This window comes from Chlamydotis macqueenii, chromosome 1, assembly GCF_036417535.1.
Source record: "Chlamydotis macqueenii isolate bChlMac1 chromosome 1, bChlMac1.mat, whole genome shotgun sequence".
Taxonomy (NCBI): Eukaryota; Metazoa; Chordata; class Aves; order Otidiformes; family Otididae; genus Chlamydotis; species Chlamydotis macqueenii.
Genome location: NC_141556.1, coordinates 89,501,052 through 89,528,653, shown reverse-complemented (window position 1 = coordinate 89,528,653; position 27,602 = coordinate 89,501,052). Strand labels below are relative to the sequence as shown.

General features: G+C 42.2%; 1 protein-coding gene across 2 annotated transcripts; it reads left to right on the top strand.

Annotated features, from left to right (window-relative positions):
• The first annotated feature begins 129 nt into the window (after nt 1-129).
• On the top strand, nt 130-26,550 carry CHD1L (chromodomain helicase DNA binding protein 1 like). Of its 2 annotated transcripts, XR_015260366.1 has the most exons (24): nt 130-283; nt 1,008-1,120; nt 1,901-2,007; nt 3,273-3,387; nt 4,918-4,949; nt 7,098-7,179; nt 8,473-8,635; nt 8,978-9,133; nt 10,243-10,335; nt 10,797-10,893; nt 12,331-12,404; nt 13,503-13,613; nt 14,975-15,089; nt 15,530-15,683; nt 16,770-16,935; nt 18,309-18,454; nt 18,826-18,989; nt 19,723-19,931; nt 21,013-21,111; nt 21,905-21,975; nt 22,231-22,345; nt 22,590-22,698; nt 23,390-23,741; nt 24,569-26,550. XR_015260366.1 is itself a non-coding variant. In XM_086761054.1 (23 exons), the coding sequence occupies exons 1-23, from the start codon at nt 187-189 to the stop codon at nt 23,466-23,468; spliced, it is 2,667 nt and encodes an 888-aa protein (XP_086617180.1). In that variant the 5' UTR covers nt 130-186; the 3' UTR covers nt 23,469-26,550. The 2 variants fall into 2 exon arrangements, 1 of the variants encoding a protein (XP_086617180.1); XM_086761054.1 differs by having other exon boundaries at nt 23,390-26,550.
• The last annotated feature ends 1,052 nt before the right edge of the window (nt 26,551-27,602 follow it).

The following is a 27,602-nucleotide window of genomic DNA, read 5'->3' as shown; positions in this document are numbered from 1 at the left end:
TCTACCGAGCCCGGCAGCGGCGGCGAGTCCTCCCGCTGCCGGGGCGGTGCTGGGGCCTCGCCCCGCCTGCGGGCCGGCCCTGCCCGCCCACCGCAGGCCGCCTGCGGCCCGCCGGGAGCTGAGAGCCGAGTGGCGGGAGTAGCGCGGCGGCGGCCGGTGCCTGACGAGCGGGGCTTTCCTCCCGCCATGTCCCGCTTCTTCCAGGCGCTTCGCCGCGCTGCCGGCGGCCGGGCGGGGGGTCCGGGTGTGGAGGAGGCGGACGTTTACCGGTGGGGTCTGACAGGTCAGCGGTAACCGGCCAGGCCCCGGGCTGCCCGGGGGAAGGGGTGGAGAGGGAGGGAGCGGTAAGGCGCCTTGGGGAGGCGGGGGGCTTTGCGGTTGGGTGGGTGTTTAGGCCAAGGGCTTGGCTCCCTGGGCCCAGCTGTGAGTCTAGGTACAAGGAAAGACCTTGAGAACTCCTGCTTGACTTATTTTGTGTTTGTTTTGACGTGTTGTGCTCCATAACAAGGATAGCAACGGTGGTAGTAGCTACAGTGGCCTACACTTCATGTCTGCCCTAGCTTAAATGCAGGAAAGCTGGAAAACGTCTTGTTGAGAAACGATTATTATATAACAGTAGATTGTTACAAACATTTCCGGTAGCCTAGAGCGCGTCTATGGATCTAGTATTTACATATTTTAAAAAGTGGCTGAAGCTGACTTTTAGGAATGCAAAATAGCGGCTTAATTATCAGATTAGATTCCTTGTACAGGCCTCTGTAGTGACTTGGGGCATTTTTGTGCGTACTGGTTCCTGAATAAGGGTTAATTTGATGGATTTGCTGTAACACGGCTGTCTCTGCTCTCCAGCAAGATCAACCAGCTTCTGCTGAAAACTGGTGTGCTTTTCATGCAAGGCAGTTGTTTGGAGTCACTTGTCTGTGCAGGCCCTCTTTCTGATGGCTTCGAGGTGTAACTATGACTATGATGATGACTATGTAAATATAACAAATTGCTTTTATTCCCAGGCATTAAGCTTCGTCCCTATCAAATAGAAGGTGTAAACTGGCTGGTGCAATGCTACAAAGTCCAACATGGCTGTATCCTGGGCGATGAGATGGGTCTTGGGAAGACCTGTCAGGTGTGTTGTCATCTTCTCCTGGAAAGTGATCTTTGCCTAATTTAGCTCAATATTTCTGCAGAATGAGAAGAAACTTGCCCTAATGATTGGTCAGTTAAGCAGCCCCATCCTTAAGTCCATACTCAAAAGAGAGAGCTCATTGTTTCTTTCATTCCTTAATCACTTAAAACCCCTGTCAGGTCCTGAGTGACACTCCAAAAAGGTTTCCGGGTTTTGTAAAAAGATGAGTGGTCACTTTATACAGGCATCTGAATGTGTAATTCATAGTGTGCAGAGTTGAAGGGACACTACACAGCCAGTACAGAGAGGATGATGTTTTGATGCACCTGCAGCAAGATGATTTCTGGGTTTGTCAACACATGGGTTAAAATTTATATGTGTATATTTTTTTGTGCTGCTTTTTTTTTCTTTTGGTAAGTTTTAAAATGGGCTTTAGTTCTGTTGAAAAGTTAATGTTTGTGCTTTGGTTCATCTGGTGGTATTCAATGGGTCTTAAATAACAACGTGGTGGTTTTAGGAAGTAATGTAGGGTAGATCTTTTTTGTGATTGTGGAGAAAGGTCTTTGGAAAGGGGCTCCAAATATTGAGGTAAGGTTTTGGGATCTAAGCTTTTTTGTCATCGATGGTGGATCTTACTTAACATTCTCTGGGCTCTGCTTTGTGCTAGAGAACCTATGGGAACCAGCTAAAAAGCTCAAGAGGGAGGCAGTTTATGTAGGTTCAAGCTATTGGGTTTAACCTTTTTCTTATTATAAAAATAATATTTTCCTTGCCTTCTAGACTATTTCTCTACTTCTTTATTTGACAAAAAAAATAACGAACAGAGAGAAATTTCTGATACTTTGTCCTCTATCCGTTCTGAGCAACTGGAAGGAGGAACTGGAGAGGTAAGTTTCAACTGTTGTCCAGCTCATCATATTCTTGCACATCACGTTATAAAGATTCTCTTCAAATGGGCTCAGTCCAACAGTTTTCTTCCTTTCAAAAGGGAAAAAAAAAGTGAAAAGGGAAGCTACTGAAACAACAAATCAGTGCGAACCCCACTTGTAGTTAACGTGTAGTCTTTACAGTGCTGTGGTATATATGAATTTATCCAACTTATAGTGTTGGCTGACTTTCAGCCCAAATGCCCCCAGTAGCTCCTTGCTTTTATTGATTTGTAACCCTCCATGCTCAGCCTCTCTTAGGCAAAATCTGTTGAAGACAGCCAGGATTCTGTATGATGAAAGGTAAGACCCACGTTGAATAGTATCTTTCTTAGCATGATCACGTATGCATGCAAAATACATTACATCTGTGCATGCAACCCGTCTCCACTGGGGTGCAATGACTGTGCTGATGGCACATTTGCTGTGCCTGGAATATGTACATTTTTAAGCTGGAGCCCAAAGATTCCTTTAAAGAAGGAGGGCAGAAAGTTAAAGATTAGAATAGAAGTTGTCTATGTGGCTGTGGGGTGATGCTGTCTCTCAGCATCTGAAGTCCTCCAGGTTGCATTCTGAAGGGAGCTGGCCTGATTTGCATTGACTTGCGGTTGCAATAGTTGCGGGAAAGTGCATCGCTTCATAGATCAGCAGTGAACAGCTATCCGGGAGAAACATTAGGCAAGTATCAGTGGTGGGATTAAATGAGGAAGAATTTTATGGTCCCAATTCTTCCTCCATGGAAGTAGTTTTATGTGCTTTTTGACTGAGAGGATAGGTTTTTGAGGCCCTGACTTGGACCTGTTTGCTGCAGACATTGTTTCCCTTTGTTTTAGCATAATTTAGGCCAATTCTTTGGTCCCATCTGGGCTAACTGTATTCATTCACCTGCTTCTCCTGAACTTTTTCAGTTCAGAACAGCTGATGGGCCGTGAGACTGGTTTTCAGTCGTCTGCCTTGGGCTTTAAGACCTAGGAGAACACAGTTTATTTGGGACTTGTCCAAACCAGAACCAGCAGCTGAGATGCCAACCTGAGATGCAAATTAGTCAGGAAGAGGTTAGATAGAAAAGCTGAGACCCAGGCATATCTCACGGGAGGGTAGGGTGTTTGGATAGGAGGTTCTCATCTGTGCAGTAGCTAGGTTTGATAATGAAGTCCAGGGTCATAAAGACATGAAAGACTTAGCTTGGCTCACTGTTTTTATCTCTGTCTTTCTCTTGACAACAGGTTTGCTCCAGGTCTTTCGTTTGTGACATACGTAGGCAACAAGGAGGAACGACCCAAACTGCAGCAGAACCTGAAAGAACAATCTCACTTCCATGCGGTCTTGACAACATATGAGGTAAATGATGTCTTTATCGCTTGAAAGGAGAGCTCAAGTTTTTCCTTGCCTTTTCCATTCCTCTGTACCACCCAGCTCATGCCTTGCCCTCTGTACTCATTTCTGGCCTTCCTCAGTGATTTTCTACCCTGTAACCCATTTCACCAAACTGGTCTAAGTTGCTGAAGTTTTTGTGTCCCTAAGATAATCTACTTTAACCTCAGCTTACTACGTAGCTGTATCACACCTTGAGTAAAGAAAACAGGCACATGGCCATCCTTAACTAATGCTAAATGGTGTCTGCATTGTCTTTGTGTGGTGCCTTGCAGACCTTTAGCATTTAATAAAAGCGTACATATGTGTGATGTTTATTAAGATTCTATTAATCAGGCAGTGTAAGAACACTTAGAAAGAGTTTGCCTTTTTTGTGCCCTCTTCAGCTTGCCCTCCTCAGACAAAACTCTTTCTTGGACTGCAAAGTGGTGAGGTTCCACTTAAAATTGATAGGACGTTGGGCTGAATCTGATCGGAGCTCTCCTGAGAAGGTCCTGTCCTGCTCTAAACAGAACCAATCAGAATAGAGTTGGTTCCTTGATCACTGCTTTGGACTTTGCAGGAACTGGTGCTTAGTTATCTGAAGTGGAAAAAAGCCCTTATTTTTCTCTTATGAGGCAGTCCCACTCAGATGTTACTTCATATCAGGACTTTGATTTTATTTTAACAATCTCTTAACAAACGCATCAACTTGACATTAGATGAGAAGCATCTCTTACAATTCCTTTTTTTTTTTCTCCACCTTTTCTGACCTCCCTTTCCCTCTGCCCTTTTGCTTTCTGTCTCTTCAAGTATGTCATGGTCTTTTCCTGCTGGGAGCTGTGTGACCTGTGCAAACCACTCTGAACCTGAATCTTTTTCCGCGTTGCACAAGTGGACGTTGGTAGCAGTGATAACCCTTGTTGTGAATGCGATAACTGGCGATGCTCATACTGAAACAAGTCCAAGAAAGTGATCGACTGTATCAAGATAGTCACTTAGCTAGGATTTTGCTTAACTCTGTTGTTTTTCATGATAAAATTCTGTGCTTTTTAAGGATTTCTCCTGAGTGACCTGATTTCTCTTCCTCTGAATCTGAAGTTGGGCACGCAACATCTACACTTTAGGATACTATCAGGTCACTGTAATAGCTTAGATTAATCCACTGAAGCATGCGTTTGGTTAGAGTGGAAAAGACTGTGGTGCTGAAAGTGCATGGTGTTTCTCACTGAGTGAGAAACATGAAAATCTTTACAGAGGTGAAGAGCATTTATGATGTATGTAAATTTCCATTAGTTCTTTAAGGTTCTACTGCTGGTGTTTTGCCAGACAAGAGTTAGAATGTAGGATCACAACAGCTTGTGGTTACAATAGCTATTATGTTACTTTCCTCAGGTAGTAAGTGGCTTCATTCCACTCTCTTCCATTCCACCATAGTTTGCAAGTAGACAAAAAGATGCTCTGTTTCTTAACTGGTATATTAAGTTATAAATTGTGGTTCATTTCCTTTCATTGCAGATTTGTCTGAAAGATGCAGCATTTCTAAAATGGTGAGTCTGGTTTTAATTTTTTCAAATTTAATTCTGCACGTCTGTCAGCGATTTCTTAAGTGTATGTTTGTATGTGTGTGAGATCCCGTGCTTGTTTCACAAGAGCCAAAGATGTTCTTTGCTTGTGATTAGAGCTTTGCCTTTATCAGCTTTCAGTGAAAAATCCTTTATGTTGTCAGCCAAGATGTATGTGAACTTCCCCCAAGGACAGTTTTCAAGCCAGATAACTCAAAATAATATGAGACACAGTGGCTTATAGCACAACACTAAATATCAGTCTGGAAGATTGATATTTAGAACAGAGGAAATATTCAAAAGATTTCGATTATGAAGGTATTACATGCAAAATTTGCTGAAATCAACCTGCATTATACTATGGTGATCATGTGCTACTATCATATCCTGAAGTTTATTGCCTCCTGCCACCAGGCAGAACTGTGGAGGGTTTATGGAGCATTATGCTTTCTCACAAGACTGATTATACAGCTGAAATTCAGCCTATAGGAATTATTGTCATGGTCATGCAGGATTTTACTGAAGCCTACATTTGAAATGGGGAGGAATTTTCATATTTTTCAATAATAGCGCCAATGCCTTGCAACAGTGACAAGTGCTGTGACAAATGCTGGGGGCAGCCAGATGTCAGGAATGGCGCAGGATCTTTGTAGGAGCAGAAACTCGGTGGCCCCCACTGACACAATTTTGCATCTCCCAGGCCTCAGTCAGGCCTGCTATGGGCACCTCGTTGTCTTTCAGCAATGCATCTGTCCTTGGTCACTGCTGGAAACAGCAAGTTGTGCTGGATGAACAGAACGCATCATGGTGGAAGGCAGGCCTAGTAATGAAAGATAGCCATGGCCATACTGTCATTACAGTTTCATGTCACATCCTGCACTGCTGCATATGATTCTACTTATTTTGCAGTTTACCCTGGTATGTACTATCCCAGGAAGAGCAAGCAACTAGCACTAGTATCACAGAAAGGTCAGCTCCAGTGCAATTTCCTACTTCTGAGGCTAACATGTAGCTTCAAAGCCATGTTACTGAAGCTTGAGGTTTTTTGCCCTCTAGTCTTTCTTCTGAAAAAAAGTGGTTGCTAATCATTTGTACATTGTCCTGTGTAGGAGCACTTGGAGCACTTTCTAAAGGTGGGTCAGAGTTATCAGATGTCCCACCATCAACACTACTCCTTACAAGCAATTTAACAGCACAAATGAGTTGAGCAAGGGCCCTACTCTAATATAATGCATGAGAGATCAGATTCCACTCTGCACATGAGCTTCTGCAGTGCATCACACTGCAGTGTTCCCTCTGCAATTCAGTTGCGGAGCCTATAGAATAAGAATAATGACATTTGACTGTCCTGGCAATGGAGAACCACTCTGAAATAGCAAAGAGGGGAATCAAGGCAAACAGAAAGGCTGTGGGGAGAATGTCGGTTGCTGTGGTTCCAGACCTTGTATTCCACTGAGAAGAGAAGTGTGTGAGGCATAAAAGCTGGAGGGTCATGCTTTCCCTTTCCTACTTACCCATCAACCAGACTTGACTGTGTGGAAATCACTCTGTGATGTGGGAGTTGAAATCCTGGTGATAAGCAGGCACAAACACTGAGGGTTGAAAGATCTGGAGTTTATATTAAGTCTAGTGGATCTACTAGATCATCAGTGACTCTGCAGCCTACTTGAGGAAATGCTGCATACAGCTGTATGAACCCAGAATAAGTTAGAGCTCTTGTCTTGGGTGATTTGTAATCACTACCTCCTGATAGTTGTTGGGGTTTTGCACAGGTGCTAGGGCCTAGTTTCATGTCTCTTTTTTGAAATCGTAGACCTCCTTGACTGACTAACTTGTGCTTATGTCATTTTCCCCATAGTAATGGGAGTGGAGAGAGAAGCAACGCATTCAAGTGAATTTACCTAGTTTTGGTTTCAGAAAAACTCATTCAAGCTATAGTTAAGAAGCTGTGTTGGCTCTTGAAACCAGTACTTGTGAATCCTTCCCAGCCTACTTGTGATGTTTGCTTGTTGTTCATGGGGTGGGACCATCTCAAGTTCAGCCAAGCAGAGCCACCACTTATTTCAGCCTTTTTGTGCTTACAAGAATGAGTTGCCAGCCCCTAACTGAAGATGCTGTTTTGTGTTTGTTCAGCTTTAACTGGGCTGCCTTGGTGGTAGATGAAGCTCACAGACTGAAAAATCAAAGTTCTCTGCTTTACAAGACGCTTTCTGAGGTAAAACAACTCATCTATCTTCTAGTGTCTAAAGACTTTTTCCTCTTCAGTATAGCATACAGATTCTCTGTTTGTTCTTCTGAGTATTTATTAAGCTCTGGGCCACAACCAGTTTCCATCATAGTTGGTGAACAGATTCCCATATTTAGTGGCAGACAGATAAAGGCCTATCTTGTTAGCTTTGCATGGAGGCGGGTAGTATTTGGAGCTTATCTCTCATTCTGACTTATGTTTGGGCTTGACAAATTGGAGCAATTTGAGAGACTTAAAAATGTAAAGCAGCCAGACATAGCGCTGAACCATGGCTGTGCTACTGAAGTAGTAGAAGTCTGGCTAATGTAAGACAATATAAAGTGACAAGAGCCTATCTCCAGCTCTGGGAGGGTGAAGGAACCCTCACCTAGTTCATGGGACCTCAAGTCATGAACTACTGACTTCCGTTGTCCCATTTAATGGAGCCACCCTTATTTATTGAAATTAGTAGAATAGCTCCAGCTTCCAAAGCACCCTGCCAGAGTACAGTGAATACCTGGGTGAAGGATACACTTCTTGTCATGGTGGTGAAACACGAGCATTAGGTCTGGGCTGGCATGAGCAACAGTCAACTACAGTATCTTGAAAAATTATTTTTTTATTATATTTCCTGAAAGTCTTATATCTTCTGATCATATTGTCCATGATGTCTGTATTTAAGGAGCTTTGATTGTAGTCACAAAGAAATAGGCATGATTCACCTTAGCTCTCCTCCTAACATATTTTTGTGTTACCAAACTTGAGAGAAACGTGTATTTTTTCAAAGATAACCATATTCCCCAAGTCTCTTTACAGGGGTTACTGTAAGCAAGATGGACCAGATAATGTTGCTGTGTTTGTTAGAATTAGCCAGCAAATAGAAGTGGAACATAGTCTTTTGCAGTTTCATTTCACTCTCCTATTCTGACAGCATTTTGCAGTCGTGTCTTATTACCTAACAGAGTATGCAGTACTGGACCGTAGAGTACTTGGATCTGAGGATTTTAATGGTGTTGGTTTTGGACTTCGTTCTTATTTTGCTTACACTGGCTTCCTTGCATCGGCGCCATCCTAGTCAGTTTGGTGGAGCTGTTTGACTGTCACACCATACCTTGTGTTGGATGGTTTGGGCAGACATTTGCAGCATTCCGCGGGCAGTTCTGCACCACCTGTCATTTCTAAGTTAAGCTTAAGAGTGGTGTGGGTGAAGTGGTATATTAAGTAACTTTTCATTCCAGATATTTTCTCCTAATAATTTTGTTTTGTTGCTGGTTCTTTCAGTTCTCAATAGGCTTCAGCCTGCTACTCACAGGCACTCCAATACAGAACAGCCTCCAGGAACTCTACTCCTTGCTCAGCCTTATTGAGCCTGACATCTTTCCTAGGGAACAAGTGAAAGAGTTTGTTGAGTATTACCAAGCAATTGAAAAGGAGAGTGAGCCAGGTCAGTAATAAGCAATGTTGTACTTCAGTCAGAACCAGCTGCTATCTTGACTAGGAAACAGGCACGTTGTGTCCTCTTTATTTACTTTCTTTTAATGCTGACTCGCTTCAAAACAAAGCCACTAAAAGTAATGATTACTTACCTTAATGTAGCTCCTAAGTATTTCAGGTATGCAGCTATGTTTTGGTTTCTCTGTTTGTAAAACTGGGCTTGAATAATTTCACTAATAGATGTAAGGTTCCTTACACATTTATTTTGAAAGTATAGTTATGAAGGTACTGTATAAGTGCCTGACATTTAATGTGGTAATCTCTTCTTTTTTTTTTCCCTGCCTCTGCATAGCCAAGGAATTGCACAATCTTCTGCAGCCATTTTTGCTTCGAAGAGTCAAATCTGAGGTGGCTGCAGAGCTGCCAAAGAAGGTGGAAGTCGTTCTGTACCATGGAATGTCAGCACTGCAGAGGAAGTACTACAAGGCCATTTTGACGAAAGATTTAGGTAACTGAGGGTTAATTCCTTTTTTAAATCCAATTGTAAATCCATGCTCTGTAGCGAAGCAGAAGAAACTTTGCCCTGCAGAATATGCATAGAGTAAACCTGCCAAATTCAGTGCTTTGGGCTGCTTGATTTGGACTTTTAGCTTGTGATAAAATAAGAGACATATGGATCTACAGCTGAGCTTTTGCAGAGCTAGGGAGGGTCAGCTTCAGGATTCTGCTTTGGGCCAGCCTGTAATTAAAAATACTTATCACCAGGTAAGCCTGATCCTATCCCATGTTGTTGTGTTAAGACAAAAGGGTGGTACAGGAAATTTTGGATCTGTGGATCTCTACAGATTTTCCAATAGTAGCACAGATGCGATACAAAAAGTCTAAACCTACTGGATGTAGATATGAGCTTAGGAAACCAAAAGACCATATAGACAATGCAGCCACAGGCTTTTACCATAATAGCTTGCTCCTTGTCACTTAATGTATCAACTAACTGTAACAAAGCATTCTATGAATGATGGTATGAAGTATTTCCTTCTCTCTGAATTCTTCCTCTTCCATCTATGCATACCACATCATATGGCTTTCCAGTGCTTATGTGTTGCAGGCGAAGTAAAACTGGGGAATGGAGATCCCTTGTTCTTCTAGGGCTAGTACCTGGGTGCATCAGGGAGCCACTGGCACTCTGCATGAACATCACCAGGCCAGCTGAACCTTCTTCTGAAGTCAGCATATGTGCACATTTCTTCTTTTTCTCCTCACAAAAATGCAACCATTCTTAAATTCCTGGTTTCCCAGGAGATCTTAACTGTGCTGTATTATTAGAAAAATGACAGTGACCCTTTTCAGGGAGTCCAGAAAGTTCCAGGGAGTTTGACAAGACAGAGTAGTTTTCATCAGGGTCTTACTTCTAAAGATTTGTCAAAAAAAAAAAAGTGAGGGAAATTTTTTTTTGGTCCATGAAAACAGATGTGTTAGTCTTGAGATAGAAATTCAAATGCAGAAGTGATATACAGAGAGATACTCCAGTGCTCAGTAGCCAGACATTCCCAGGTACACTTCTTGGTGGAGTATGGGCTTTCCTGCTCAGTTCCTTTTCTGTGCTCTTTGTTCCAGATGCATTTGAAAGTGAAACAGGAAGGAAGGTTACACTTCAGAATGTCTTAATTCAGCTTCGAAAGTGTGTTGCCCACCCATACCTTTTCAATGGTAAGAAAGCACTCTTCTCTTTCTTGAAACAGAAAGAACTGTTTCATGATTTACACAATGATTTTCTATTATTGCTTAGCATCGTAATGCTTAGAAGAACCAAGTAATTAATGATGTTGTACTTGAATCAGAACCAGCTGTGAGTTCGTGACCAGTTCCAACAGAAGACAGTTCATCAATAATGAGGAATAAAACAGGGAACTGTGTGAAGTCTGAGTTTCTTACTGCAACTCTCCACTCATTTTCACATCAATGCATCTACTCTCACCTAAACAATGAAATCACAATGGTTTGTGGACTACTGAGGGTGTTCTTTAGAGACAGAGAAGGACCACCACTTATCAAGCAAGCATCATGGGCATCTGCTTGGCAATAGTTGGCAGCGCACACACGCGGAGTTGACCACTGAATGGTTACTTGCATAGTATTAGATCTGCTTCTGAAACTCCTTTCTGTTCCAGGTGTTGAGCCAGAACCCTTTGAGATTGGAGACCATATTGTTGAAGCCAGTGGCAAACTCTGTTTGTTGGATAAACTCCTTTCATTCTTGTATGCTGGGTATGTCATGTTGGGGTGGAGAAGATAGAGTGGGGTTGACACAGGAAGAAGAGGTAAACTGGGAAGGCAAACTACCTTATTTAGCCATAGATTGAGTAGATACTTGGCACAATGCAAGCACTGCCCTATTTGTTGCATGTTACTGACTAACTGAAAGAAGCCATTTCAGTATAAGGAAATTAGACATGGCAGAGGAACCTCAAAGGTTTTTGTACCTTCCCTTTATAAACATTTCTCAAAGCACTTCACTAACTCTCTCACATGTTCTTATATTTGTCATGTTTTGCAACCTGGGAGAATAACCATCTGACATAGTTTTCAGCATATCTAGTTTGACTGTGGGTTTCCTGAGAGCAGCTTCCAATGCATCAGTTGAGTTCCTCTGTGCTACCATACTTGTGTTAGCCTGTGAGGCAGAATGCTTAGCAAATGTGGAAAATAAATTTGACTGGACCAAAAAACAGGAATAAGCTGAAACTTCAGCTTTGGGATTGGCATTATATTGGCACCTTGTGTTGAGCTCTGGTGACTTCAGAACCTGGAGCCCAAGTACCTTGGGTATTTCCTTCTGGCTCTCAGATGGGATGCAAATCGGTTTGCATTCTCATGCAGTCTGTGAAGTGGTGCCTCCTGCATGATACAAATTCTACCTTCTCTTTTAATTGAGCTGCATTTTCCCTTTGGCTACTTCCAAAGGACAGAGCTTCAACAGCCCTTGGGAAGTTCTGATGTGGTTGTGGAGGTCTTTGTCCTTCTGCTGTAAGCACCTTGTGAATGAGTTCCTGTCCCTTGGATGTCTTAGCCACACAACCAGCCCTATGCAAATTCTGGACTTGAAAACATCTGTGTTCTGCTCTACAATGAAGTCTGATGTAAATAGAGCACTGTCTGAGGCCTAGAGTTAAGAGGGAGGAGAGTTAATCTCTCACTTATACATGATTGTAGGCAGAGCTTGATCTTCGAGGGTCATTTGCTGGAGAAGGAAATGCTCTGCTATCACAGAGATGCTGATATTACATTTTCCCAGCATTTAAGATGCTTTGTAGTGTGTGATTTGAGAGCAATCTGGTGTGGCAGATCATGTGGTGCGGAAGACCTTGTGGTGCTAGACTGAAGCTGAGGATCCTTTTAGACAAGCTCCTTTGGATCCTCACGAGGCTGCATCCAGCCAGCAGCAAAGCTGTGCCAAAGCCCTGTTACCTCTCTGTGACTCCAGACTCTAGACAAGACAATTGAGGCTGACTGGCTGCATCTGGGTTTGGGGTTGAAAATATGGTGAGGGAATGGGCCATGACCCTGCGAGGCTTACTGTACAGAGGTGGTGAGGCCTTCCTATCTAACAGTGACTGGTTAAGCTATTGTAACCCCTCTACCGCTGTGTGAAATGCTGTCTCAGTATGTCTCAGAGGCTTATGGTGTCTCACGTTCTTCTTCCAGTGGCCACCGTGTCTTGCTCTTTTCTCAGATGACTCAACTGCTTGATATCCTGCAAGACTACATGGACTATAGAGGTATGTTCTGCACGCTCTGGCAGCAGAAGGCTTATCTTAATGATCTCTGCCATATATGGTTCCTCTAATTTTGATTAATCTACCTGGGATGGAGAAGGGACAGTGATGGGGATTTATTGCTCTTTAGTAGACAGAAACCATATTGTTGCAGTAGCACTGTGGTTTGGAGGGTCTTGAGTTCAGCTCTTTGCTGTGCTACCACCTTCCTGAAATGAGCTGGCTCTTCAATGTTGTTTTTCAAAGGAGTTTCAGCTTCAGTTCCTCAAGAAAATGGAGCTAACAGATAGCAAGGTAGCAATGTTTCATACATACCTGTGTTCAGTTTTGTACCTGAGTCCTGAAGTAATTACATTGAAGGCAGTAGGCTTGCTCTAGGTTCAGTCCGTCCAGCACAAAATGCAAATTGGGCCACATTCATACCAGGAAATCAATTTCTGATTAAAACGGTTGTTGGAAGCGGGGCCCCAAGGTGCCTGTAAGGGCAGGTTGGATCAGACCATTTTTGGCAAAGTATTCTTGGGACATTTTCTTTTGTTTCAATCCACATGGCTCCATGCCTACTTAGGATTTCCCATGAAAGAGGCTTTTGTTTGGTGTTTATGGTTTTGGACAACTAATAATGCAGAATAAAGCCAAATGTAGGGCTATATCCCATACTGCTTTCTCACAGGAAAGCATGCACTGAAGGCCGTGGGAGTTTGCATAAGCAGGATCCAATGGCTGTTGGCCTGTTTTGTGGGGCCAACAGCCAGCACAGCATAGTCTGAAATGGGATTGTGTGCTAACGTTCTTTTACTTTGGCTCTGAATTTTCCTGTTGTGTTTCCAAGCACTAAATTAAATGCTAAGAGTCTCTGCTTCAGACTCAGCTAAATTACCCTTTGCCAACAGTCAATCTGGAAGTCAGGGTCCCTACTTCAATTTATATGAGGTTTAACTGGGAAATAATGAAGGAGTTGAAGGCAATAAAATGAGAATAGAGACAGGAGGATTTGCCATGAGAAGATTCAGGACAGCAGTGAGACAACAGAGAACAAGGTAAGAGGTAAGAATTTCAAAATTAGATGGAATTTCAAAAACATGTTGCTTGTTTGAAAAGGCTACAGCTACGAGCGGCTGGACGGTTCTGTTAGGGGAGAAGAGAGACACCTTGCCATTAAGAACTTTGGTCAACAGCCCATCTTTATCTTCCTGCTGAGCACCAGAGCAGGTAAGTCAGGAAAGGAGAAACAACCAACCATCTTGCTGCTGCGCTCTTCTTGTGCTCTCTCTGGCAAGATTGCAGGGAGTTCTGAATGCTGCAGACCCTCTTCATGTGGGGGATTTTTGAGGGAGACAAGACAAATCCTGAACTTGGGTCTCTCAGATAGGACATCTGGTTTCTGTGCTTCCCTTTCAGCAGCTGATGCCAAGATACTTTTCATATTGCAGTCACTTGAGTTACTTTTTTTATTCCAAGTCCCATAATGCCTGTCCCTCTGCCAGGTTGAGCTTAAGGAATCTCACTAGCATTTTATTTCTGCGAGCACCAGGCTTCAAGCAGGAACAGACTTCCTTTAAGTAAGCTGGTGGAATTGATTCTTGAATTTGCTGAATATGGACATGTTCTCTATCTGGCAGACAGACTCGAATGAGAGCCTTTTACTGTCCTGAGACTGCAAAGAACACCATGGGAGTGCCATCCATGCTTCTTCCCCTCTTAGCTCCTTAGGCAGATCTGTGTCTTCTACAGAGTTTCAAATCACCCTGTCTTTTTACTCAAGCAAGCACAGAGGCAGGCTTCTGCTTGTCTCCAGCGGAGGGATCCACACTGCTTGATCTCAAGCATCAAACTTGAACTAAGTCTTCCTTTGGGCTTCTCATCAGACTTTTCTGAATGAGCCTGGCTCCAGTGATACCACAGTGCATTGCGGGGTGCATGTAGAGAGACCGAAGAGAAGTGCCTAATGTAGATGGTAGGAATAAGTGTGTCTCTCACCACAGTCCCTGAACTCTCCCTGCCCGTGCCAGCCGGACTTAGAGTTGTTTTTTACTGCATATCGCTGTTTCTGGCCAAAGTATCTTGCATTCAGCTGGGAATAGGTTCAAAAACTTTAAGCTGTATGAATACAGAGGCTCTGGTTCTTGTGTAGATGGACCTGATGTTTTCCACTGTTTCAGCAGTGGAAAACTGCTGAAAAGTACTGGTTGCTTTTGTGCTGCAGCCAAGTCATGACTTGGGCAATCCCTTGTAGCGTCAGTAAAGCTAGTCCTTGCTGAGTTAATCTGCCTGCTAGCTGAGGAATATGTCTATGTTCATCAGCTGTGACAACCAGTCCCTTTTGTATTGGTTCACTTGCACCCTATCCTTTTTTACTACAGTGCACTTCGGTTTTGGGCTCTTGCAGAAACCTGGAAGCACACAGAAGTGCAGAAATGGAAGGCTTACTCATCTTTTTAGATCCTTGTGGGACTGATGGATTGAATTAGATGTAATTGGTCAGATCTGACAGAACCTTGCACACCATAAATTCCCCAGCTGCTTCTTTATTTTCTGCTGGTGACTTATTTTGTGACCTTCTTTGTTTGTAGGTGGAGTTGGCATGAACCTGACAGCAGCAGATACAGTTATTTTTACCGATAGTGATTTTAACCCACAAAATGACTTGCAAGCAATAGCACGAGCTCACCGGATTGGGCAGCACAAGTGAGAAATTTTGCTACTTCTGGTTTGGTTGCTGACTCTCGTTGTCTCTCAGTATTGCTCTCCCTATCCATAGGCAGTGGAGGGTTAAAGGACAATAGTTTGAAGTTCAAAGAAGGGGAGCGGAGAGGATTTTATGTCTTCCTTTTTCTGCACCCTCATGCAGTCTTGTCCTTGTCATGTGTCTAGGGTGGGAGCTTTGTAGATTTGGAGGAGGAGAGGGAATCTGGAGGTTTGCTTGCAGTTTTGCAGTGAGCATTTCTCCTGTATCAAGAAGCAAATGTATCAGCTTTACATTTCTGCTGATTATTTTTGTTGATTTTGTTCTTGCCTTTTTTCCCCCTACCAAAGGAGTGGGTGAAGGGATAGTGCTCCGTGCAAGGTAACAGCTTTAGTGTGCTTCAAAAAAGGGAAATAATAAGAATTTTCTTAAACTTTTCAAGGCCTGTAAAAATTATCCGCTTGATTGGACGAGATACAATTGAAGAAATAATCTACCGAAGAGCTGCATCTAAGCTCCGTCTGACAAATGCCGTTGTAGAAGGGGGTCAGTTTGCTCTGGGAATGCCCAAGCCTCAGGGAGCAGCGGAGTTGCAGGTAAAATAGAGCTATGTCCTCAATTTGATTCCAGTAACATCTTTAGAAATGTCCCAGCATGTTTCTGTATTTATGTCTGATATGAACCTAGCCAAATACTTACGTTTTGGGGGAGATGTGCATTGACATGACAGCTTTTACATGTCTTAGGAACCAAAATGACATCCCAGGTCTAGGCAAGATCTGATGTCTGAAGACAGTTTTTACAATTTTGAGGCATGTCCATTGTTGAAAAAGGGTGTGTTTTCTTCAAGAAGAGGGAAAGGCAGAAACCCTCCTTTTTTTTTGTTTGTTTATTTTTAATTATAACAGGTCTAAAGTGGAAGCTGACTCATTGTTTCTAGAACTTATCTGTCTCTGGTGCTTTTTCTCTCACAAACACAGCTGATGATTAGTACTTAGTCAGCTTTTGGTTGCTAGTCTGAAACTCGGTCAACCTTCTGTTGACCTCTTGGCACACATAATGTTTCAGGAGTCAGGGCATAATTTGTAATTCTGACCTGAAAGCTGAGGTTTGTGCTGAGAACTTGGGTTGAAAACCTCAAGCAAAATGACATTTAGGGGAATATATCCCCTGCATACAGCTAAACCTGGGAGAGGTTTGGAATTAGTGTTTCCTTTCCCCTGCCACCCCACCCCATCAGCATGTATCTTGGCAATTAGAGTTTCCATGAGAGAAGTGGAACTGAGCCTATAGGAAATTCCATGCTGATGTTTTTCGCCCTATGGATTTTTGTGGTATTTTAGCTTTTGTTTTAAAGCAGTTGGGGGCAAAAACAAGCCTGTTCTTTCTGCCTATAAAGTTTCTTGAACTCAGTCAGTAGAATGCTGTTTTGTCATTTAGCCCTGGAGAAGAATGACTTGTTCAAATCTAGATGAGTTATGTTTGAGGGAAGTATGTTGTAGGGGCCTGTCCTGTCAAGTGTTGGGAGAAATAAGCGTGTTAAAGCATTTTACAGGTGACATTAAGACTTAGACTTCTCCACTTGTACATCCTTTGCATTTAAGCCTGAGAAGATCGAGACACTGGGATTGGCATGGAATTAGGAGATACTAATACTGAGCTTCCCCTTCTCTTTGTTAAAGCTGAGTGAAATCTTGAAATTTGGCTTGGATAAATTGCTCTCCTCTGAGGGGAGTACTATACAGGATGCGGAGCTAGAAACCATCCTTGGAGAGACAAAAGGAGGGAAGTGGGTAATGGATGTTGTGCTGCCAAGCGAAAAAGAGGGTGAAGAGGAAGATACAGAGAGTAAGTTAAGAATCTAAATATCTATGAAATACATGACACTTAGGTGCTGGTAGAAAAGGCTTACCAGGCAGGGGTGGCATTTTTCAGGCTACAAGAAGAAAAGTGGACATGTAATTAAGTGACTTGGATTTTGTTTGTGGCCTATCCACAAACTTTATTTTTGAGCCTTTATTGGTCTTTTTCATCTTTTTGTGTTCTTATTTGCCTGTCTGAAAGATAAAGGTAACAATACTTGGCCAGTTTTGGTGGCTAGGGGGTTGAATTCCTTCATGTGCTTCAAATATTTTGAGACCTCAGATGAAATTAATGAGAAAAGCGGAAATATTCAAATTGCAGCTGCTGTTTTTCCCACAGACAACCGTTAAAATAGATCTACAGTTTTAGAAATATAACAGTAATTTAAGGAAAGGCTATATAGCAGGTATTTTGTATTTATCTCCAAACAAAAGATTATTGGCCATGAAAATCACAAGTTGAAATTACCCTAAAAATTCCAAAACATGAGATAAGGAAGTGGAGTCATGGAGTCTAAACAATTAGAACAAACCTACTCTGTCTTCAGTATTTTACCTTCCAGTCCAAATGTAACATGTTAGTTTTTCATAGCCTCATACTATATAAGAATAAATTCTAAAGATGCTTTCCCTCCTCTAGTGTCATGGTGAGAAAGAACGAATTTCTGTTTTCAGTACACAGTAGCACTTAAATATAGATCTGTGACTGAAGCAGAAATACAGCCCTGCAGGTTAGGTATTCTGCATCCTGCAGCATTGCTGCAACAAGTAATTATTTGCTGAGACTTAGCAAAGAGTAGTATTTTCTGTTGGTAACTTGAAGAGGAGCAGTGGTAGCACACTGTGTAATAGTTATTGGGAACATAGCTCACCTGATGAGCAGTAACTCTGGGTTGTCAGAATTCTGTGCTTTTATTTTGTTTGGGAGTTCAAAAGAAAAATTTTGCTATCTATTTAGAAGAGTTGCCTGTAACCAGATAGCACAGCTAAATGAATTCACTACTGACAGAGATGGAATCACCAAAGAAAACAATGATGGAGCCACAACTTAAAATATTTAATTGACCAAAATCGGAAAAAATATTATTTGCCAGTATAAAATACTTGAATGAAAAGGTTTTGCCTAAGGAAGCAAATATTGATTCTGTTGTTTCTGACACTAGTCATACAAATGACCAGTGTCAGAAACATGATGCTGACACTGATCATACAAAAAAATGATGAGAGTGAACATCTTTTTTTTTCTGCTGAGGGTAGAACAGTGCCACAGAGAAGCCAAATTTATTTTGATGTCACTTGTACACTTTATGTGTTAGTGGCTTTCAGTTCCTTTTTACACTTTTAAATTATTTTTTTAAGATCACATGTACATATACGAAGGCAAAGATTATTCAAAAGAGCCCAGCAGAGAAGACAAAAAAGCATTTGATCAGCTTTTGGATCTTCAGAAAGCCTTGACTGAAGAGACCACTAAGGAAGGGAGAGCTCTCCGGAACAAAGCAAACGTAAGACAAAAGATGTGATAAGGCACATGATGGTGCTTCATTTGCTTGTGGAAAACAAGGCTGACAGTTTTCTGTTTACCTACAGCTTGCATAAGGCATGTTAAAAGATTTGGATGTCTGTAGTAAAGTTGGCTCTTGAATCTGAGGGCTTGACAATTCAGCAATTTTGATAACAGATCAGAGGTATGATCTGCAGGGCACTAATGTAACCTCAGGTCACAAAACTACATATTATGGTGACAACTGGGATCTGATGATTAAGACCTGTGGACAAGTATGCACAGATGGGAAAGGAGTGTAGGATAAAGTGAGCACCAGACATGGCTTTAAGATGAGCAGTTTCTTTCCATGATACTTCCTTCTTTCTCCAGGCACTTCTCACAGGCCTCCGGCAACAGTCAACCAGGAGGAAGCACTTGTTGAGTGCAGAGGAGCTGGAGGCTAGGAGGAAAAAGCGCCAAGAAGCAGCAGCAAAGAGAGCAAGGCTCATGGAGGAGAAGAAGAAGGCAAAAGCAGAGGCAGAACACAAGAAAAAGTATGGTTTGTACTGCATCTTCTACTTGTAAGCTGATGTCTGTTACACTATACTCTAGAAATGTGTGTCTGACTGACGAAAATAAGTTGTATTCTGTATCCACTCTGGCAGGTGGAGCTTGGGATGAGGGGAGAAGATAACCAAATGGCTGCAGGCCACTCTCATGAGAGTGTTAGCTTCATATGTCAAGATGTTTCTCTGTGTGGCCTCAACTGCATAACCTAGAGATGTGAAGGTGGAAAAACGGCTTGAGCCCCTAGCAAGGGTTCTTTTCCTCTGAATATACTGCCTGACTTCATATCTAATTTAATTCATAGAGTGGCGTGAATAAGAACCCCATATCTGAATGTACATCAAGCTTTTGGGAGAAGCTTTCTGAAATGTCACAGTTGGCCCCTATGTATTGGTCTGACATCTGTGACTCTCTGGCATGTGTCTTGACTTTCTCCTCCTTGTTTCCTAGATGTTCTTCCTTTTCACCACTCTAAGTAGCTGGGTGCCCTTTGTCATATGCTTGCTTTTTCCGTGCCTGCAATTGGCTTATCACACTGGCATGTGGCTCTTACTATCACAGATAACAACTGTTGTAAACTTGTTTCTGGCCTAAAATAGGGGAGGGGAGCAGAGAGAGTGCAGGTCTGGGTCTCCTGTGTTTCACTACAATGATTTAAAACAGTGTGTGCTCCCCACTCTTGATTTTCATTGAACATCATAATCTTTTGTTCTGTTTCAGGATGGCCTGGTGGCAAGCAAATCATTACACATCTACCTGCCTTCCTTCAGAGGAAAGCGACTCTGAGGAAGAGTTTGAGGAGGATGAGGCTGGGCTGAATGTGGATTTAGATGATGAAGATGCAGACCTGAACCGTATCAAGTATGTCATGGGAGATGTCACCCACCCCAAAGCAGAAGAGGAGGATGCCATCATTGTCCACTGTCTAGGTGAGACTTACGACAACCGGAGTGTTGTTGGGTGAGATGGACAAAGGGGCTGAATTGTCCCTACTAGCTCAATACTTTCTAATTTCTTTCCAAACTGAAATAATTTGGATTTGAGTCTGACCTAATCTTGAGTGGTGCAGAGACAATACAGCCTCTACTCCACCATTTATAACCCACACAAGTACTAGCAACGTGTATATGGGTCTTTTCATGCCCTCTCTGGATTTATGGCTGAGCCTCTTGAAAGGTGCCTGTACAGCTTGAAATTTTATGTCTGTGGCCAAATGGGGACAGTTTCTCATGAGAGCAAGGCCTTTGTTCATCCTGTGGAAGCTGTAGCAATTGAACTGAGATATTGAAAATCATCTCCCTTATACAGTCAGCAGGGAGAGGCAGGCACTTCCAGAGTCTGAGATCGGAGTTTCTCTGCCTCAGTGCTCATCTCAATGCTGACAGTACAGAGGCTCTAGGGTAATCTCATCATTTAAGCACCTATGTTAAGACACTAAAGTTAAGGGAGAGAAATTCATATTACAGAGTTCCTCCTGAATCAGTGTTGGAGCTGCTCTCTGACCAGGGCTATAGCAGAACATTATAATCTGCTTTGGCTTATGTTAAGCTCAGCACAAACCCTCATGTTTACAGTGGAAATGCTGTGTAAAAGTGAAAGCCTGCAAATAACAAACATCTACTTGTGGAAAGCCCAAGGCACCAAACTAGAGATGTCCTAGCTGCGTGCTCTATGCACCTATATACATATATGTGAGGCTACTAACAGGTTTATATGCTCAGTGCCATGGTTAGCGCTTGTTTGAGGACAGTAAGAAGGAATTCTTCACACAAAGTTTTTCAGGGAACTGTGACAAGTTTGTTTTTCTCAAGGGCTGATGTTTATCCTCTAGGATAGCTCCTTGAGTACTGGAGTTCATGCATGAAGAACTTGAGACTTCAGTTCATGTGTGGTTCCCATATCTGTTTTTGATAATCATTCATTGCATTTGTACAGAGTAGGTCCCTTTCCTGCAGGGGTGGTGTTCAACCTCACTTTCTAAAAGGAGTCTAACTTGTCATTTCTTTCTAGATGACTCTGGCCGCTGGGGAAGAGGTGGTTTATTTACAGCTCTGGAGGCTCGTTCTGATCAGCCAAGGAAAGTGTATGAGATGGCAGGAAAAATGAAAGGTAAGAGATTAAAATATGGCCTTAGACCAAGATATTTGAAAGAGCTTAAATCCCACTGATGTTGCAGGAGCAAGGTGCCTGGATACCTTGATACTCATGTTTTTTCCCCTTTCTAAAGATTTGTGCATCCCTAGCTCTGAAAGTAGTAATACAGCGAGTGCTTTGACTTGACTTGGGAATGTGAGAACTCTCCATAGGGGCTGGTCATTCTGATCCATGCTGCAAGCCATAAAAGAAGAAAAAAAAAGAAAAAAAAAATGAACTTGTTCATTATTCACAGGATGTTTTTTACTATATAAGACAGAGCCCTGCATCTTCTGTCAAGGTGCTTTTAAGAAGGATGAAAACCACCTCAAGCAGTACTCGGTTGAGCCTTTGGTTCCCTCGAAGAACTAATGTTCTCCTGAGTATGTATTAGCAGTTTTGAGCTGGTGAGCAGTGCACGTCTTGCTGTAAGGTGGATCTGTTGTTTTTTTTCTAATTTCCTGGGAGATGCTTTCTTCGTCTTCCAGTATCTCTTTTTCCATTTGTGGTCTTTAACTGGGATGTGTGTGTGTCTGCATGTCTTGGGGTGCATGTGTGTGTCTGTGTGTCTCGGAGTTGGGTAACGTCTGTCTTGCTTCCCTGGGCAAAGGGACTGACTCTGCTGAAACCATCATGAGGAGATAAAGAAAGCCAAGAAGAGTAACACAGAACGTGACAGTGAAATCACTGCTGCATTGACTCACTGTGGACTCTTCAGGACTGACTTTTTTTTGTTGTTGTTCTTGTTCTGTTCTTGTTTTTTGGACAGACCTGGAGTTAGGAGGAACCTTGTTATTCCCCATTGATGATAAAAAATCCAGGAAAAAAGGACAAGACTTGGTGAGAATGAGGAGCTTTTTTTTGTGTTGCTCTGTGCTTTCAAACCTGTGTGAAATGAATGTCTTTTTTCCCAGTACTAATGGTACTGAATACTGAACATGGCTAAGTTGCAGTTAAATATTAGAGAAAAGGAGATTTTTTTTTCTTATTTATTAAAGCTATTATTAAAGTAATGCAGTTTTCCAGCAGCTATCACTGTGTCTCTTAGTGCTGTATATAGACTCCATTTCATGTTTTTGTATGTTTTCTCCTTAGTTGGCCTTGATTGTAGCTCAGCACCGGGATCGGTCCAACAACTTGTCTGGCATTAAGCTGTCTGCTTTGGAAAAGGGTCTGAAGAAGATTTATTTAGCAGCCAAGAAAAGGAATGGTAAGTGTTTGTGCAGTAGAGCAGTGAATATTCACATGTGTGATTGAACCTAAACGGTGACCAATTTTTACCTCTCCTGAACTGTTTTTTCTGAAGTAAAGTAAGAGTGAGACCTCCATGACAGATCTGTTGTGTTCCAAAATATTTTTGTTCTTGTTGGGTAGCTTGAAATCCTTATGTAGATTGTTTTCTATATGTGTACCTTGTCCTAAAGAGCGTGCACTTTCTGTTCCCTCCTTCTCAGCAACAGTACATCTTCCACGTATTGGGTATGCAACAAAAGGTTTCAACTGGTATGGTACTGAGCGGCTCATCCGAAAATACTTGGCATCACGGGGTATCCCCACTCTTATGTATCCTTTTGGAATATGTTTTATTTGGTACACAATCTAATATTGAAATGATTCCCTAAATATCTTGGTGGATGCAAGGCAAGGAAGCAAGGCAAGGTACAGAGTCCAGCTAAAAACTTGGTTTATCTTATTTTGCTCTCATCAAGGTACTCATTCCACAGTAAGGACTTATCATCTTAGGGGATAATGATAGATCAGTGTGACTCAGTATGCCTGTCAGAATTGGTTGGAACTAGATGCTAGTCTTCTCTTGACAGCTATCAGCTTACCTGTATATGCCACATCTGTGGGGGCGATGCCTGGAATTTCAGAATAACAGAAGTGACTCAGAAAGTAGCAAAAGTGAGGATGTGAAAAGAATATTACAATGTTGCACACAAGTGATAACCTGCTTCCTTGGCTGAACGTGGTGGAGTTGGTGTGTGTTATGACAGGCTCTTATAACAAAACAGCTCATTGCTTTCACCTTCCAGGAAGGCAAGGTTTACACAGAGGCTGTGTTTTGTCACTTCTCTAGGAAGACATGCATTTGCTATACTGCCACTGTCAGCAATTCTGTGAAACTGAAAACCTGAAACAAAGACAATAGTATTCAGAGCATTCTGCCTCCTTCCTTGGTGAATCTTTTAGTGGACGTGTTATCTGGCATTCCTTGACACTTGACAGTGTTTCCTTGACAGCTTTTTTTTAGATACTACTTCCCTAGGAATAAAGGCTCTTCCTTTGCCTCACAACCATATTCATCTTCAGTGACAGTCCCAAAGCCATGAGGATGCAGTAATGTCATTGAAAAACATGCACAAAAAGCCAAGGATCTTTTCAACATCACACAGATGGTCTTTATAAATCCACTGCAGAAACATGGCTTACACAGCCATTGTTCGCCCCTGTATCTCTCTGCCTTTATTGGCCAGAACATTTACATATTGTCAGTGGCTCTGGAGAGGAATGAGACTGCTTCAAAGTTCAAAGAGTCTTTGGATGAGGATGTTGGCTCAATCCCAGATCTATTTTGGAGATGGAAAATTAAACTTTCACTGATGGTCAGTTGTTATCCCTTACATTAAGTTATTGCTAGGGCTTCGAATGCAATATTGTTTGGCCATATTTTTTCACCCCTTCAGAATTCATTCCTTTTCTTGCTATAGCTCTTTTCAATCAGCTTTTTAGTGATTTTCCGGGACTCTGTGTACGTGCCCACATAGATGTCTCAGTGGAAAGGAAACTGTCTGCATTAACAACACGGCATGATAACCATATATTATTAACTGTTTATAGTGTTCCAGTTCCCCAGAAGTCCATTTGCCTTGCATCTGTTCAAATGCAAAATTTAGCCACATCGTCACATCCTTACAGTCTAGCAAAATCCTGACCACTATTCCTGGCAAAGGTGTGCAAGGCTGCCAAAGTTTGAGACTGGCTTTATGAATGACACCTTTCCTTCTCCGACAAAAGCTTTTTCATTACACAGTTCTTTGTTGCAGCTGTTGGGCAAAACCAGTTCCTTACTGCTGTCCAACAAGATGTGCGAAAGGTTCCATGACCCTTTGGTTCACTGTAAGGAAATCTTAATGTTGAGTTTTTGATGTTGGCTTTACTCTATTGCATCAGAACTTCCCTGTTTTTCACATTGTTGGCACTGTTGGCTTTAGCATATTTTTTAGGGTTTGGGTTTTTTTGTGTGTGTAACCAGGCAATAGTAGCTCTCCTAATAAGTGTTTTAACCAGAGAGACTGTGAGGTGCTGAATTTAATTCAGTGTAAAGTTCAGCTTCCAATAGGAAATCACACCACAAGCAGTGGAAAGTTTGTCTTTAAATATTTAATTGCTGACATGCATCTCATTGGCTGCGTTTACATTGCCTCTGTAGCACCATCTGGTTACTGAGTAAGTTCAGGCTTGATTCTGACATGGCTCATCATGCTGACTGGTGGGCTCTGCACTAGAAGAAGCCTTCCTGAGTTGGATACTCTGTCACTCACTCTTAGCTCTACCAGAAAACCCCAAGTGATTATCTCCTTTGACCCTGCTGAAGCTGAGGTAAGCTAGTGCTGCATAGCACCTCCCTGGGTTAAGACCTTACTTGCAGCTGCTCACAGGAACAGCAAAGGGCTGTATTTGGCAAAGGGCTTGCAGGGTCACAGTCTGACTGTGAAGACTTTCTGGTGTGAAAGGTGGTGAGCAGATGTACCTTACCTTGTTTTCCCCCCAGCCGTGCAAACTGGCACTCTTCCAGCAGGCCGGCTGGTGGCACTGTTAATCAGCTGAAGCAGTACATGTTGCTCTCTATCCTCCTTTCGAAGAACAGGGCAGTGGTCTCCAACCTGGAAAAACGCTCTGTCTTTGCCAGAATTAAAACACCAGTTATGCTTTTCTCTATGCCAGCTTGACTGAACGTGTAATATCAGTCTGCAGACTCAAGGCTCTGTTCCTCCACCTCTTCTTTTCCTGTATATTTATTGCCCTTCTATAAAAGGTTTCATTCCCAAGTGCTCCAGTGTGTGCAGTCTTGTTCTTCAGCTTCACACGCATCTATGGCCAAATCCCAACCCACCTACAGGTTCTCTGGCCATGACGCAGTTACATATGGCCAGGATTTGTCTCGTGGCTGAGTCCACCAGAACAGGTTGAAGTAGTGTGTCTACCACCACTATAGCCAGGTATTCCTATTTAAGGCCTCATGCTTTTCATTGTTTCTACAAGAAGACGGGGCTCTGGCTCTGTCCTGTGCCCCCCAGGCCCTGCTATAACTGGCTAGAGGAATAAAGGAGAGGAGGGCCTGTTAATGTCGCGTACCCTCTAAGGTAAGGTCCACAGGTGGCTGCAAGGTTCCCGGCACACACAGAGGAAAGGTCATGGTATGCAATAGATTCTAGCCCTCTAACTTAGGGGCAAGTCAGACAAAATATATTATCTCTTCCCCCTCTAGTCCTCTTGGCCTGTACAGATTAAATCTACTTTATTTTTTTCCCTTTAAATTTACTTAGGAAATGCTTCTGGAGTGTGGGAGGCTTGTTGGGTTTTTTTTTTCTTCTTTTTTAAACAATATTCTTTAATAGTCTTTAAATCTGCTGAACCCAAAGAAAAGTACTACCTCTATCTGCTTTGAAATGGAAGTGAGATTTCAACTGAGCTGGGTCTTGCAGAATCTCAGCCAAGTGAAGTTTTTCTAGTGTTTGCTACCCACCACCATTTTTCTTTATCTGGGCAGAAATCATGTATTTTGGATAATTAATTCCACAAAGGGCTCAGTAGCTTTTGTGCTAGTTGCTATGCAAAATAAATGTGTCGTGCTGTTTCTTCAGCTGTGCAGTACTACGCATTTTCCCTTTCTAAATAGCAACCACCCCAAAAGGGAAGGAAGGTGCTCTTTTGTAGTCATGTCCCTCTGGCCTCTCTCTTCCTCTAAACAAGATTTTCTGCAGCATAAGAGCAGAAATGTGGCTCCTTGTGCATATCTGTCATTGCACGTTTACTTAAACTTTGGATGTATGCTGCTAGATTGAGGTTAGCGGCACAGAGCAAGATCATGGTTGGCTATACAAGCAGTTTCATCACATATGACCTACAAAGTGGCATCCAGTCTCAGTGAAAAACTTTCCTCTTCAACGAATGCTGGAGGCTCCTGCTGATTCCATATAAAAGTGGGCAGTAATTCACAATGATGTTTATACTTGTGCTGGCTCAGCTCGTGCTTATGTTTCTTACTTGATATGGCACTGCTTCTGATTCTCAAAGTGTTGTGCAGACAAATTCTGTCTTTGGAGAAGAATCTCTGTGACCTGTAACTTAAGAATGATTTTTCTATCCTACTCAGGAAACAGTAAAAAAATGGAGAAACCAATCAGATTTTATGGACACGTGTAGATTTGTGATTTTTGTCACTGAATTTTGTCACAGACAAAAATTAGCTGGATATGTCACTGTGTGTTGGGGAAGGTGGAGTCTGGATTTTGGGGAAAAGAAGAGGAAAAACTGATTTCCAAGGTGATGGAGAAAATCTACAGCAAATTCAGCCTCAACATCTTAACAAAAATACTGTATGTATGTGTCTCCAAACAAGGCAGAATATGGCCCACAAAAATGATAGTAGGAAAATATAAGGATAAGTAGATGGATTTATTTAAAAATAACTGAATCTAATGGTCCTGGAGGGAAAAAAAAAAAAAAGAAAGCAAATGTTTGAGCAAAGATACTACTTAAAAGAGTAACCTATGTGTCACGTTTTGTAAAAACTCCCACCACTTTACAACAGATGATTCTAGAAAAGAGAGCATAGACATTTATTTAGCTAATTTGATTGGATAGCAGTTTGATCATGCACTGTGATATGCAAATCAAAATGTAAAATAGAATGATTCAAAACATTATGAGATTTTTTTTTTTATAAGGGATAATGTCCATGTTCCAGAAAGTGCCTTTTCTAGTAGATCCAAGATCTGTGTTGCACACAACTGTGACCCAAAATCCATCTCTCTCTGGTTTTCTGTCCAACTCCTGATTTTCAGAGTGAAAAATACAAGCCTGAGGAATGCAGCAGCAGGATTAGGAGAGTTACAGATGAGTATTTCCTCTAAAAAAAAAAAGGCAGATCTCTGTATAATTTTGAATGGCTTGCATGAATGAGTCTGTGTTTTCCATGCTGGGCTCTACCATCCACCTATATTGGCCTTGGTCAGATGGTATTGTGGGAAGACACCTAGAACCTTCGCAAAATGTGACGAGCACAAAAATTGTCTGGATTCTCATGTTTCAACCAGGAAGATGATGTTCCTGCTTGCACTTCCTAGCTTCTTCCTGAGTATTTTGTCTGAGATAAGGATAGAAACAATCCCCTCAAGGGGCTACATGAAATGGGAATGTTAGTCATGTTTCTATTGGAAAAAAAAACAAGCCAAAGGAGA